Source organism: Pipistrellus hanaki (genome assembly GCF_964339955.1).
Source record: "Pipistrellus hanaki genome assembly, chromosome: 15".
NCBI lineage: Eukaryota > Metazoa > Chordata > Mammalia > Chiroptera > Vespertilionidae > Pipistrellus > Pipistrellus hanaki.
The window spans coordinates 39660951-39675337 of record NC_140517.1 but is presented as its reverse complement, the minus strand read 5'-3'; the positions used below and the strand labels follow the sequence as shown (position 1 = coordinate 39675337).

The following is a 14387-nucleotide window of genomic DNA, read 5'->3' as shown; positions in this document are numbered from 1 at the left end:
ACACACTAAAAGGTACTGGAGTTCCTCAAATTGGCCTTGACAGTCTGGCTTCCAGGCCTTTGTGGACCCTAGTCCAGTGGTCGGCAAACTCATTAGTCAACAGAGCCAAATAGCAGCAGTAGGAATGAAATTTATTTTGCGAGCCGAATTTTTTAAACTTAAACTTCTTCTAACGCCACTTCTTCAAAATAGATTCGCCCAGACCATGGTATTTAGTGGAAGAGCCGCACTCAAGGGGCCAGAGCCGCATGTGGCTCGAGAGTGCAGTTTGCCGACCATGGCCCTAGTCCCTTGCCTGTCCTTCATGTGGCTGGCTCTCTCCTGTTCTCTATGACTCGCTCGATGGTCGGTCTTTCCTCCACATCATGGGGGCAGGGGGGGATGGACTCCTCTGGGCTCCTCACTCCTCTCTATAGTGTCACAGCCCTTTCCACACCGGATGGAACAGAGGGATGTCCTAATGTGTCTGATCCTGAGCGGGTCTGTGTGCACACCCCCAGGGCTGTAATGCCCCCGCTTGTGTCCGTGTGGTTGTGCCTGCATCTCCTACCTGGTCTCTATCCCTGAGTGACAGCATCCTGTGATAACTGTCTGGCAATGCGGGTATGTGTGGGTGCTTGTGTCCCCCACTTAAGACCCCAGTTCCCCGGAAACTCCGCGTCCCTGTGTGACGACGCTTCCCCCATGGGCCACTCCCTGCCTCTGCTCTGGGCACTGCGGACAGCCAGGCAGGCTGTGCCTCACACGGGCGCCTGCTGCGGCTCCCGGCGGCAGAGCTCTGTGCCCCCCAGGGCTCGGTACCAGGTGGGGGCTGTAGCTGGCCGGCTTCCCGGGGCTGGGCAGCATGGGGGCCGCGCTGCAGGGGTTGATGCGTTTCTCCTTCTGGCGCCGGTTGCAGAACCAGACGCGGATCACTTCCTTCTCCATGTGCAGCTGCTCCGCGATCAGCAGGATCTCCTCTGAGGTAGGCTTCTGGTTCTGCGGGCAGAGGGCTGGTTAGCCGGGCCCCTCTCCCGCCCGCCCGCACCTCCGCCAGGACCCGGCCTCACCGCTAGAAAACTCTTCTCTAAGGCGAAGCGGACGTTTGTCTCAATGCTGGTCCTCTTCTTGCGTCTCCGGCCCGGGAGCCCATCGAAGCCCAGGCTGGGGCTGCTCAGCTGGTTGGGGCTGGGCAGGCTGGAGTCCACAGACATAGTCTCTGTGCCCGGAGGAGAAGGGGCGTGAGAGGGTGCCTCCCTCCCTCCCTCCCTCTGGCCCCAAGCCCGCAGCCCCCCGGGGAGCCCAGGCCCACCTGCGTCGTTGAGCCACTTCTCCAGGAGCGGCTTGAGTTTGCACATGTTCTTGAAGCTCAGGTTGAGGGCCTCAAAGCGGGAGATGGTCGTCTGGCTGAAGTCGTTGCCGTAGAGCTTGCCCATGGCCAGGCCCACGTCACCCTGGTCCGTAGGGCAGGGCGAGGACAGGGGTCAGAGCCGGCTCCTGGCATTGGGCTCGCCCCTCACCCCGGGGGTCCGCCCCGCCCCCGCTGGTCACGCCCCTCACCCGGGGTCCACCCCGCCCCTCACCCCCGCCCACAGCCGGTTCGGGAGGCCCCAGACCTGCGTGAAGCCCAGCTTGATGCGGCGTTGCTTGAAGGTGCGGGCAAACTGCTCCAGCTCCTCCAGGTCACTGGGCTCCTCGGGGTGGGAGGGTGGCTCCAAGCATTTGGGGGGCTGCGGGTGCGAGAGGTGCGGGTCGGGCAGTGTGGGGCGGGTCACAGCCTGGCGGGGTGGGCAGGCGGGCGGAATGCAGGACGAAGGACCAGGATGGGGCTCAGCAATGGCTGCACAGTCTCCCTCTTCTCCCTCCCTCCCTGCCCTCCAGCTTCTGCCCGCAGGTTCTCTCCAAAGGCCGGCCCCACGCTGGGCTGTCCCTTCCCAGGGTGGCTGCGTGGGGCCTCTCGCTGCTGGAAATCTGCAGATTCCCTCCCGGCCTGCAAACTCCCAGAGGGAGCAGGCGGGCTCTTTCCCTGGAGCTGGGGGCCATGACTCCATCTCCTCTCCCACAGGGAGTCAGGGACCAGCTCTGCTAGGAATTGCTGGGGACCTCAGGGTCCCCCTCCGCTGCTGCCTATGCAAGGACTTGTTGGGAAAACTTGGTTAAAAAATGGTATTTTCCTAAACTCTGAAGCAGGCGGTGGGTGCAGGGAAGCTGGTCACAAAGGTCGCTGATCCATTATCCAAAACCCTGGGGCCGGATCTGTTTTGGAATCCAGAAATTTCTCCTATTTTAGAAAGCCTACAGGGGGCATATACCTTAGGAGATGTGAGGCCACCATCAGGGTCCAGGCATCACCCCCAAACTCGGACACATTGACATTCTCAGCAAAGCCCGAATCACACAAGAGGGATAAAGCAAAGTCACTCATTGCCTTGAATCAGGTCAGGACAGGTTGTGCGGCCAAATGACTTCGGTGCCCACATTACAAGAACTAGACTTTCCGAGCATTTCTGGATTTCACAATTGCACTAGGCCCTCTGGTCGTACCTAAACTTTTAGGGTTTTCTAAATAGTTCATATAATTCTTTGAGAGGACTGTTACAAAAATGGGTAGAAGGGGATTTTGAAATCTGTAACGGACTGTGAACGATTCTTTATGCAAGCCTAGAACCCAGGCAAGAAAGACCATGGGGACCAGGCAGGGGGAGGCCGAGAAGCTGGAGAGGGGACCCCTGTTTGAGGGGACCCCCTGCTCTGGCCAGTGACCAAGCTGCCAACCGCCACCTAAGCCACACGGACACAGATCCATTTTGCCAGTACTTCCGGTTTGTCAAGAGAAGCTTGGAATCTGGCATTTTCTGGGAATTGTGTCAACTGATTCCATTTTTTAAAATACGGTGTGAGCCCTGGTTTTCAGTGTCTGATCTGGAAGGTGGGTGTGAATTAGAACCCAGCAGACCCTTCTCCCGAGAACCTTCCATTTGGACCCTAGAAGAGACCCAGGGCATCTGAACCCAAAGACTTTCAAACCTCCCAAGGTCCCTGTGTTTGTGCACATGTGCTTTCAAGGGTAGAGTGGTCGGATCGAATCTCCCATCGACTTCTCAAAGGAGTCCATGTGCCTGAAGGGCTAAGAGCCACTGATTTGGTTGATTCCCCTCATTCCACGATTTTTAACCTTTTCCATCTTGTGGCACACATAAACTAATTACTAAAATCCTGTGGCACACCAAAAAATACATTTTTGCCCATCTGACAAAAAAAAAAAAAAAAGGGGCGTAGTTTTGATTCATTCACACTTGAAGGCTATTGTTGTGTTGGCTGTTGTCATTTTTTAATTTGACAATCTAAGCGGAAAGAGGTCAGTGCCCCTGATTAAATAGTCAGGTACTGCACGTTTTAAAAATTCTTGCGGCACACTGGTTGAAAATCACTGCTACAGAGGAAGATCCAGACCACGAGAGAGTAACTTGCTTAAGGTTCCACAGCAACTTAGTGGTAGACACTGCTGGGTCCCTGGTCTCCCAGCTCCTGGCCTGGCCTCTGAGGCTGGGGAGTGGGCCAAATGGAGAAGAGACCCTCAGCCCCGCCTTACCCCCATCCACCCAGCCTCCCGCCAGTCCACTGCTGGCCCGGCCTGGCACGCTCGGTGGACACTCACCTGCGTGGGCAGCCCGGCCCGGGGCTGGGAGGTCAGAAGAGCTCCCTGGGTTTGCTGAGGTAGCTGGAATAGATTTGGCGTCGGTAGCAGGCCTGGGGAGACAAGCGGGGACACACAGGGTGAGGAGGGGGAGGGCAGTGCTGAGCAGGCAGTGGGGAGGCCACCGGGTTGGGGCCTTACCTGGCTGACTCTGCTGGGCCTGCGGCAGCAGGAACTGAGCAGGGGGCTGGAGGTGATGACCCGGCACAAGCACCAGCTGCTGGAGCTGGAGAAGCTGCTGTATGTCCTGGTGGGAGGGGGTGGACAGAAAGACAGCCTGAGTCCCCCTGCCTCACCTGAGCCCAGGGGATGCGGCATGGGGTGGCCTGGCACCCGGCAGTGAGGACGGAGCACAGGCTCTGAGCAGCAGCGCTGAGCCAAGAGCACCTGGGAGGTGTGGTCCAACCCCAGACTTCCGGAGTGTCCGACCAGGGCCATCCCAGGAAGGCCCACTCTCTATTTATCTTTTCTTTCTTGGTTAAATATTGACCTTGTCTTACAATCCCATGGAACAAATAGAATTGTTTAAAAATGTAAATCAGACCAAGTCCTTTTAAAGCACGGTATCATGTCTGGAATAAACTTTAAAATATTCCAGCACATAGTGGGTGAGGAGACTATGTGGCCACTTTGGGAAACGCTTTGGCACAGTTACGGGTTGGAATCCCCACCCCAGGCGCCCAGAGTGTGACCTTACTTAGAGATAAGGGGCCCCAATCCACGGGGACTGGCTTCCACATGAAAAGGGGGAAGCTGTATGCAGAGACAGACATGCGCAGAAGGGAGCCCATGGGAAGACACAGGGAGATGTCCTTTATAAGCCAGGGAGAGAGGCCCGGGACAGACCCTTCCCTCCCAGCCCCCAGAAGGAGCCAACCCTGCCAACACCCTGTAGCCTCCAGAACTGTGAGAGAATAAATCTCTGGTGTGTAAGACACCCAACCTGTGGTCCTTTGTTACGGAAGCTCTAGCAAATGAATACAGGCACTATTTCTAAAGCTGACCGCAGAATGGAGAATGTCCTGTTTGATCCCTTTATGCTCTGTTTGCATGTTGGACACTGGGAGGCAGACACTAGAAGGAACCACAGGGAGCTGCCGTCATCAGTTCCTACATCTGGGCGCCAGCTGGATGGACGCATTCGGTGAGTGGGGGCCCCTGAGCTGTGTACTTACTATCTGTGCACTTTTTGGTGTTTGTTACACTTCAATGAAAAGAATGAGACAAGGAAAGAGGGAAAGGAAAAAAAAAAATCCAGCGTCTCCACAAAAACATAGGAGTATAGATGAAGGAAGATTGGCAAGATATTGATATCTATTGAGTTGGGTGAAGATGTGTGTGGTTCCTCACCTCTTCTCTCTGCTTTTAGGTTTGGACATTTCCAAAAGAAAAAGCAAGTCCCCTCTCACTCAAATGGTCCAATGGATTCTTGCAGCCACACCACCACCCCTGAGTTCCTCCCCTGGCCTCTAAGCTCTTCCTCCGAGGCCTGTGCTAGTTTTCCTGACCTCAACGCCTTCCGCAGGGCCTTTCCATGTGCTCTGCCCTCTGCCAAGCAGTTCTGGGTCCTATGCTCAGTCCCTCCTTGGCCACTTAATCTAAACCAGCCCAGCACTACGCCTTCCTAGGCCACCTCCACTTCACCTCTCTCATAAGACTTATTATTATCTCAAGACTAGTGTCCCGGTGCATGGATTTGTGCACATTGAAAGGAAATTAATTAGGAGAAATATTTTAATATCACTCCTCGCCCTTTATAATGGAAGGGTCAACCAAATTCACGATCAACAATGACAGATAGAAACACACATGTGTGATTGGCACCAGTGAGATCAGGCATGCACGAGTCAACTTAGCCTTTTATAGATATAGAATAGACTTGCTTAATTAGACCTGCTTTCTGATGTAGCTAAACCTTTTCCAGCCCAGTGAAGCACCCCAACTTCTCTTTCAGGTAATTGTCAGCAACACAGCAGTAAATATCAACACCAAGCAGATTATTATTGTAGATCACGCAGGGAGAACAAAGGGTAAAATATTTAACTGCAGCAGTGTTTAACTATATTCTGTGCAGAGAGAAAACCCGAAGACATTTTCAAGGTCCACTATTTCTTCTTTTCAGTCAGGTCAAGTTTCTAAGCTTTCTAAATCTTCATTTTCCAGCTAATGAAAAGAAAATAGTCTTCTACTGAGTCTCCTATCTACTTACTCCAGGACTTCTGTAAGGATCCAATGAGACGAGGCACAGAAAGGGCTTCGCAGATATTTGGTTAAACTGTTTGCACCTGGCTATAAAGCAAGTCAGGTTCCTGGGCTGAAGAAACTGCAAGAAGGCTGGTCGCTAGGGAGAGGAAGCCAGGCGTTGCTACGTGACATCATTACTCGGCACCCACAGTGACCATGTTTGGGCTGGGCTGGGCTGGGCTGGGCTGTGGGCTTGGCACCATTGGCTGCGATTTGGTGAAGTATCGCTCTGGGGTGGTGGCAGGGCCTGTGTCTCACTTGGGGGAAACTGAGTGTTGGTTTGTCAGCTCCAAGTCCTTGGTGCCATTTATTTTTAAATGGCCAGTGCACTTCATGGCAGCTCCTGAGTGGAGCATCTGACCCCGCATGGTCAGTGCACATCATACCTACCAGTTGGATGGATGGGCAATTAGCCTTTTATATATATAGATATTTCTCCTATTTACTCCCTCATGGTGCATCTGCCTCACTGGTACACCATCCCCAGGAGAGTGTGACCTTGACCGTTTTGGTCACTGCTGTAATCTCAGTACCTAGAACAGCACCTGGCACCCAGTAGGTGCTCCACATTTATTTGTCAAATGAACCAACGCTAAAGTTCCAAAATCTACTTAGCAACTTTTATGTCTAGTTGCACGTTACAGGGTGGGACAAAAGTAGGTTTACAGTTGTGAGTATGCCAAACAGAGTTTACTCTTGTATTATTACTTACTAATCATTGTATTTTCCATACACACAACTGTAAACCTACTTTTCCCCACCCTGTATATTACTCACAGCTACAATATTTTCTTTTCCCTCTGAGAAACTGGGGGGATGACACAGGCCTTCGATTCCTCCCAACTTAATGTCTCTGTCAGTGAACCACTGGGGGGAAATAAAAGAAACTCGAAGCTAAGTGCTTATTTCTCTAATATATGAACAGCGATTCAAAATCAATAAGAAAAAAACCTAATGACCCAGCAGTAATCTGGCCAACAGATAGGTCTGGTGACTGCCCAGCAGAGCAAATACAAATAGCTCTGAGTGAGAAGATGTTCCAATTCATTCCCAAGGAGATAAACACAGACACAGCCGCACTGAGCTACTCTTTTACCTGTCAGATCGGCAAAGATAATGGGGCCTGACATGCTCTGTTAGGGTGTGAGGGCAACACTTGCACATCGCTGGGGAGAGGTAATTTGGTGATGTCTATCAAAATTACAAGTGTGTACACCAGTGGTCGGCAAACTCATTAGTCAAGAGAGCCAAATGTCAACAGTACAACGATTGAAATTTCTTTTGAGAGCCAAATTTTTAAAACTTAAACTTCTTCTAACGCCACTTCTTCAAAATAGACTCGCGCTGGCCATGGTATTTTGTGGAAGAGCCACTCAAAGAGCTGCATGTGGCTCTCGAGCCTCGGTTTGCAGACCACTGGCATGTACCTTAAAAATGTTTCATCCTCACCTGAGGATATGTTTTCACTGATTTTAGAGAGAAAGGAAGGGAGAGGGAGGAACATAAATCCGCCGCCTCCTGCAACCTGGGTATGTGCCCTGCCAAGGAATGGAACCCAGAACCTTTTGGTATATGGGACAACGCTCCCACCAACTGAGCTACGCTGGCCAGGAGACAATTGCACATACCATATTTTTGGTTAATCCTTACCTGCAGAAAATTTTCCCACTGATTTTTAGAGAGAGTGGGGGGGAGGTTTGAAGAGGAGAGAAAGAGAGAGAAACATCGTGTGAAAGAGACACGTCGATTGGTTGCCTCCTGCAGGTGCCCTGACCAGGGACGGGGATTGAACCTATCTGCAACTCAGGTATGTGCCCATGACTGGGAACTGAACTCATGATCCTTTAGTGCGTGGGCCAATGCTCTAACCACTGAGCACACCGGCCAGGGCCACATACTTTCCATGTCTAGGGATACGCTCAAAGTTGGGCAAAATGATGTCTCTAGGGCACATATGTCAAACACAAGGCCCGCGGGCCAAATCCAGCCCGCCAGGCCTTGCAATGTGGCCCGCACCGCGCTGTCATCACTGCACTCCGCTGTCAGTTTATGACATTGTCAGTTTATGACTGTTCAGTAAACCATTAGGCCCGAGATTTAGGCTGGATTTTAGATTTTGGCCCCTTCTCTGATTGAGTTCGACACCCCTACTCTAGGGGGATATTTGCAGCAGCAAGTGGTGTTTTAGCAAAAGAGTAGAAGGAAGCTGAGCGTGCAGCAGTAGGGGCCAAGTGGATCTTTACAATGAAATACTATGCTGTGATGAAAAGTAATGAGGATGCCCTTTGTGCCCTGATGTGAAACATCTCCAAGATGTCCGGTGGAGTAGAAAGTTCAAGAGGCGAAAGAGTGGGTATTGTGTGCCACTGTTTGTGTTTTTTAAAAAAAGTATATCTAGTCCTAACCGGTTTGGCTCAGTGGATAGAGCATCGGCCTGCGGACACGTCGGTTGTGGGCACATCCCCAATAGTGCAGGAGGCAGCTGATGGATGTTTCTCTCTCATCCATGTTCTTAACTCTCCATCCCTCTCCCTTCCTCTCTGTAAAAAAATCAATAAAATACATATTTTTTAAAAAGTATATCTAGGTACCTGCTTGGGTGTGCATGGATCAGATCTAGAAAACTATACCAGAAACTGGCAACACCATCAACCCTTTGTACCTCTTGAATTTTGAACATTTAGTTCGTCCAAATAAAGACATAAACATTGAACAGTCACTTCTGCCCGGCACCTCTGCTTTTCCAACCAGTTGACTTGTCACATTTCAAGGTTCCTGTCCCCCTGCCACGGCCTCTATTTTCTCCATGTGCTTTGGAAAGTGGATGGAGTATCAGATGCTCCAACCTTTCACCTTTCTCACTCCTGCTGCTAATCATTCAAGACTACAGCTTAAGGGGTCTGGAGTCCGGAGGCTCTATCCTTTGGAACCGTATCTACTCTGACTTCCCTTTCTCGACATGCCTCCCCCCCCCCACCCCCCATCTATGAAACCTGCATGGCTGTCTCCCGTCTGCATGGGCTGACCCTAAATGAGGGAAGCTGGGTTTCAGCCCCCACCCCATTGACAATGGACACTTCCAAGACCACATGCCGAATTTTGGCCTCAGAATGTTGTCTTCTTTTTCTCTAAAAGGTCCTGCAAAGATCTAAATGTCACACCCCACCAAACTGCCCACCCTGCTCCACTAGGCATGCCTCACATGCATTGCATTTGCTTACAGATACTCTTCCTCTGCCAGACCGAAACTCTAGGAGGTAGAGGCGTCTCATTCTCCTTGCAGCCCTAGCACTTACCGGGGCCTGGTGAGCCCCCGTTAAATGTGCACTGAATTGATCGAATCAGAATGGAAATAAAGCCTTGATCCTAGTATTTTCTGGTTCCCTACAACCTGTAGCTGATTGATTAAAATATTTAACTTCAGTCTTTCCCAGGCTCAACACTCAATGAAAACCCCCCTTTCTCTCCAAAAGCCCGAAAGAGTGGTGTGTGCAGATTTCTTTCTGAATCAGCAGGAATTGGAAATGGATGGAGAAGATGAATCAAAATCTGCAGAGGGGTCTCACAGCGGAGTCCGAAGGAAGAACTTAACCGCCGTGACTCAGATTTAAAATGAAATCAATTACATTGAAGTACAGTCATCACGAGTATTTGGATGGTGGTAATAGTAATCTATGGGCTTCCTTAATTAGCACATTATTGTTTACAATCAAGCAACGGCCTGATGACTACTGTCATCTCAAAGCCCCAGAGAGTGAAAACAGTATTTTTCAGAGATCTGCACCAACTGAACAGAATATGGAACAGCTGTGCCTTCCATTGGCGACAAAGCACGAGTCCAGCTGTGTCACTGTGGTCTGTGCCTACATTCAAGATAGGAGGAAATACTTGGAAGGATTTTGGTCAGAGGATAGCAAAAATCGAGACACAATTCCAAGTTCATAGACCCCCCCCCCCCCGAATGCTATCCGCCGACCCCTTTGAGGGGTGGTCCGTGGAATCCAGGTTCCTGTTCTAAAATATTTATCGAACCAGAAAGCCACCTTTGGGTTTCATCACATTTGTAATAGAATCTCACGCCTTGTTGTGGCCCTGCATGAGCCAGCCGCCTGCTTGCCTCTCCTTCCTCACCTCCCTTGACTTCCTCTCTCCCTAACTCTAATCCAGCCACATCTGTCTCCTTCCTGTCACTGAACCCAGAAAGAAGTCTGTGCCTCAGGGCCTTTGCACATGCTGCTGCTTTGTACTTTCCTTTCCTTCTTGGTCTGCACATGACTGGCTGCTCATCATCACTCACGTCTCTATCAGATGCCTCCTCCTCCTCAGGGAGGCCTCCCCCGGCCACCACTCTGGTAAGGGGTCTTCCTTCCCCTCAGTCACTCCTCAGTCCATTACATTCTGTTCTTTCCTTCATAGCAGCTGTCAGCTTCCTGTCTGTCTCCCCAGCTAGAGAGGGTGCCAGCTCGCCGGGGGCACAGGTTTGTCTGCCTTGTTCCTCATTGTGTCCTCAGGTAGGAAGGAGCCTGAACATGGAGGATGTTCACTAAATGGTTGTTGACTAAAGACATTAAAGGAGGAGAAAGAGATGATTCTGGGTGAACAGTGAGCTGACGCAGGACTGGAGTTGGCCAGCAGGTGGCCCCATTTCTCCACAATCTAGAGAGAGAGCGTGCGCTCTGAAGCCACTTGGGGGCGCATTACCACCGAGTCAGCTGGTAGAAAAGTTAAAGCTCAGAGATGCCAGTGGCGGGAAGGGTCCAAGCCAGGGATGTTCTGTGCATCATCTGCTCAGTTCCTGGCAAGGGAGAAAGACTGGCCCGGAGGGCCGGCACAGCCCATCAATGCCGAGAAGGGCGCTGCGGTATTCTGATCACCCTGAGCCCAGTGCAGGCACCTAGCAGGCCATCCGTGAATTTTCAACGAATGAATGAGGTAAAACTTGGGACTGCTGGTGTTTGGGGAAGACTGTGCTTTGCTGCAGAGGGGACCTTGGTCACAGAGTGGAGGCAAAAAGACTGAGACACATGGTTTGTAGGACACATGGGTAACCTGGAGCGTAACTGCTCCTTTTCCCATCGAGCTCGGTCCCATGTGGGAGGAAGGAACGAGAGGGGGCCTGGGCCCAGAGCAGCCGTTGTAACCGGCCTGGGTGCACGCTTCACTGCCACGGACGGGGGAGGCCATCTCTGGCCATCCCTCATCTGACAAATGATGACCAGTTCTAAGACCCGGACAGTGTCAAGTTCAGGCCAGGGTAGGAAGGACAGGAAGGGATGGGCTCGAGACCACATACGTTACGCTGTGGCCGATGGCGCTCTAATGAGCAGGAGCATGTCGGTGTGCCCAGCGGGGGAACGGGCTGCCTGGGAAGGCGGTGAGCGCTGTCCTGGGGGCCACCAGGGTGAACCTGCACCCCACCTCCCGGAACAGTGCCGAGGGCAGACTAGAGGGGTGCCAGGGTCCCCTCCACGGAGAGCCTCAGACGCTTGGCCTCGGCCCTCTTGCCTGCTTCTTGCTGTGTGACTCAGGGGAGAGCCAGCTCGCTCTGGTAAGCAGCCTCCCTAAGTGTCTAGGGTGACGGTGCCTGGTGTCCCGGGAGGACCAGGTCTGGAGAGACCCAGACCGCTGGCTCTGCTCCTTACACACCTGGGACCACGGGCACCATCCCTCCTTAAGACCCTGTTTCCTCAGGGGACGCCTTAATAATTCGACCTCAAGGGCATGTGAAAGGAATTAAATGAGGCAACACGTGCAGAATGTTGAGGCTGATCCTCATTCACGTGTGTGGTCCTTCCCAAATGGCAGTCATTACCACTGAGTCATTTCCTCTCTCGGGGACTCAGTTTTCTCATCTACAGAATGGGGGTAACAATGACTAACTCTCCACCTGCGAGTTAGACCTGGGGCCTGAGGAGTATTATTACCCACAGAGCACTTTGGAAATCTCAACACAGGCCTCCAGCGTGACCATCTGCTACCCCTGCACCCCCATGTCAGCCCCTCCTGTCAACCCCCTCATGTCACCCCCTCCTGTCATCCCCAAGCCCTCGAGGGCGGAAGCCCCGACTGGCTATCGATTCCACATAAATTATGTTGTGACGACTCACAACCTCCAGTCCCCACGCAGACTCTCCACTGAGCTCGAGTCTCACACAGCCGTCTGCCTATTGGGTGTCTCTCCCTGATGACTGTGACCCGTCACACCCTACCAGGTCCAAATCAAGGCCCCCGGCTCCCTGCCCCAGCCCTCAAAACACCCCGCTCCCCCCATCTTGCCCATCTCAGAAAACCACTTGGCCAGCACTCAGATGCTGAAGCCAACGTCCCAGGAGTCATCTCTGACCTATCCGAACCATACCCCCGGCCACCCCCCATCGCCCACATCTCCCCCCCGAGCGCCTGCCAGGACTGGGCTCCCCGCTTCCACTCCCGTCCTCCACAGCCCATGCTCCCTGCAGCACCGGGAGAGAGTTTTCTCATGGGTCAGTTGGGTCGCGCCACTCACCTATTTAAAAAACAACAACAACAAAAAAAAACCAACAGTGTCCCATCACACTTATCATTCACTTTCAATTTCTTTGTCGGGCTGGGCCCCACAAGGAAAGCCCTGAGAAACCTGGTCCGGCCTGCCTCTCCATCACCTCTTGTCTCCCAGCCACACCACCTTCCTCGGAGCCGGGAACTGCTCTCTGCCTCAGGGCCTTTGCACGTGCCATTGCCTTTTCCTAAGCTCCACCCCCCCCCCCCCCCCCCCGCCCGGCTTCCTGGGAGCTGACTCATTCAGGCCGCGGCTCTCCCCGGCCACCTTCTCAGTGAAACCTCTCCTCCTGACCGCCCGGTTTCATTTTCTTCATCGCACTTACTCCACCACAGCCTCGTTCTGTCGGTTTGTTTACTTTGTGTCCTGTCTGCCTTGGTCACCGCTGTCCCCTCCGGGCCCTGAGTGGGCCCCTGGCATCCACATGGTGCTCAGTGAGTGTTAGTGGAATGAATACCAGGAAATGACTGTGATTTTTTTCCAGCCACTCCGCTGGGAGAAGCTGTAAAAGCGGGAGGTGGGGTGGCGTGGACAGAGGTGCCTGTCTCTAGCACGGGCACCCATGGCCCCTGGAGGCTGGCCCTGGCATCTGGAGCCAGGAAGTGCCAGCGAGTGGGACCGAGCATCACACAACAGAGAACCACCCAACAGGAAGGAGAGCCACGTGGACGGTGTATGACGCCCATGCTGCCTTGTGCTGAAGGGCACAGCCGATCCCACCCGCGAACAGCGGAGGGACCGGCGCCCTCGGCCCCTCCCGGGCCCCGGGGCCTGAGGGTGCGCGGACAACACCCTCCAGGGGGTGGCTTGGCTGGCCTGGCACCCGCTGCCTGCTCTTCAAGCAACTGGACCCATCTCTTCCTTTCGGGGGCCTGCTCTGCCCCACTCTCGGGTCCCACAGCCCAGGTTCAGCTAACGCCCCTCTCAGGGGTGGGGCCACGGGCTCAAAGCTGGCCACTGGTGTGCTAGCTCCCTGGGCACGCGGCTGCCAGTCTAAGTTCTGGCACCAGTTCTCCCGCTCCAGAACCAACGTATTCTAAATGGTCACGCTGGAGGCCTGTGTTGAGATTCCCAAAATGCTCTGTGGATAACAATATTCCTCAGGCCTCAGGTCTAACTTGCAGATGGAGAGGTAGACATTATTACCCCCATTCCTGAGGTGAGCCTGGCAATGCAGGCTGGGCCTTTTCAGTGACATGAGCCAAATATCCCCTTTTCTCTTCAGCTGCCTGAGTGGCCCGGCTGTCACCCCCACCCTCTCCCCTAGGGCGGAAGGGATCATCCTTCGCTATCTTCCAACTCTGGCTCCTAGTCCCGGCCCCGAGCCCACCCTGCTCTCTTAGAACTCCCCATCCCCACGGCCCAGAATCCCCTTCTCCAGCTCATCCACCTGAAAAACGCTATGCGCCCCACCTGGGTGCAGGTGCCGCCCTCCTGGCAGCCTCTGGCTCCGCACCAGAGGCCGCCTGTCTCCTCCCACCCCACCCGCAGGCTTCTCCGGGAACCTTCTCCCGGGCCCGCCCGCCTGGAAGATTTCGTCAGGCTTCAGTTGCCATCATCATATTACAAAAACAGGGATTTTTTTTTCTTTCACTCTTCAAGTACAGAGTGATGTTTGAACAGTTCATGTAAATTTCCAATCAATGCCTCCGTCTCCCCCAGAGGTTCTGAATAACCCGCCCCCTCCCCTCCCGGGGAGCTGCCTGTCTGCTCTTGATTGAAAGGCTGCAGCGAGACGTCCCTCATTGATCCGGCAAACACCTCGGAGGCGGGCACGGTGCCAAGCGCCGGGCACACGCACCATGAAAGCGTGTGGCGATCGCCCCTGTGTCTGTGAGCCGGGAGGAGCCTGCCCGGGGGTCTCACCGACACGGAAGCTGGCCTCGGAGGGGGGCTTCCCCGCGGACTTGCTATCGTTTTAAAGTGGGA

The 14387-nt window shown here is 53.5% G+C and overlaps 1 protein-coding gene across 19 annotated transcripts in view; it reads right to left on the bottom strand.

Annotated features, from left to right (window-relative positions):
- The window catches only part of POU2F2 (POU class 2 homeobox 2), a 76948-nt gene that overhangs the window by 7306 nt on the left and 55255 nt on the right, over positions 1 to 14387 (bottom strand). For 10 of the 19 annotated variants that reach the window (XM_084905274.1, XM_084905276.1, XM_084905291.1 and 7 more), the window contains 6 exons: positions 3818 to 3923; positions 3638 to 3729; positions 1596 to 1757; positions 1292 to 1433; positions 1050 to 1198; positions 802 to 978 (listed from right to left, as the gene is read on the bottom strand). In XM_084905274.1, coding sequence (XP_084761400.1) covers positions 802 to 978; positions 1050 to 1198; positions 1292 to 1433; positions 1596 to 1757; positions 3638 to 3729; positions 3818 to 3923 — 828 coding nt within the window. The remainder of the gene's footprint in view (positions 1 to 801; positions 979 to 1049; positions 1199 to 1291; positions 1434 to 1595; positions 1758 to 3637; positions 3730 to 3817; positions 3924 to 14387) is intronic. The other 9 variants (XM_084905288.1, XM_084905278.1, XM_084905292.1 and 6 more) reach the window with 1 other exon arrangement.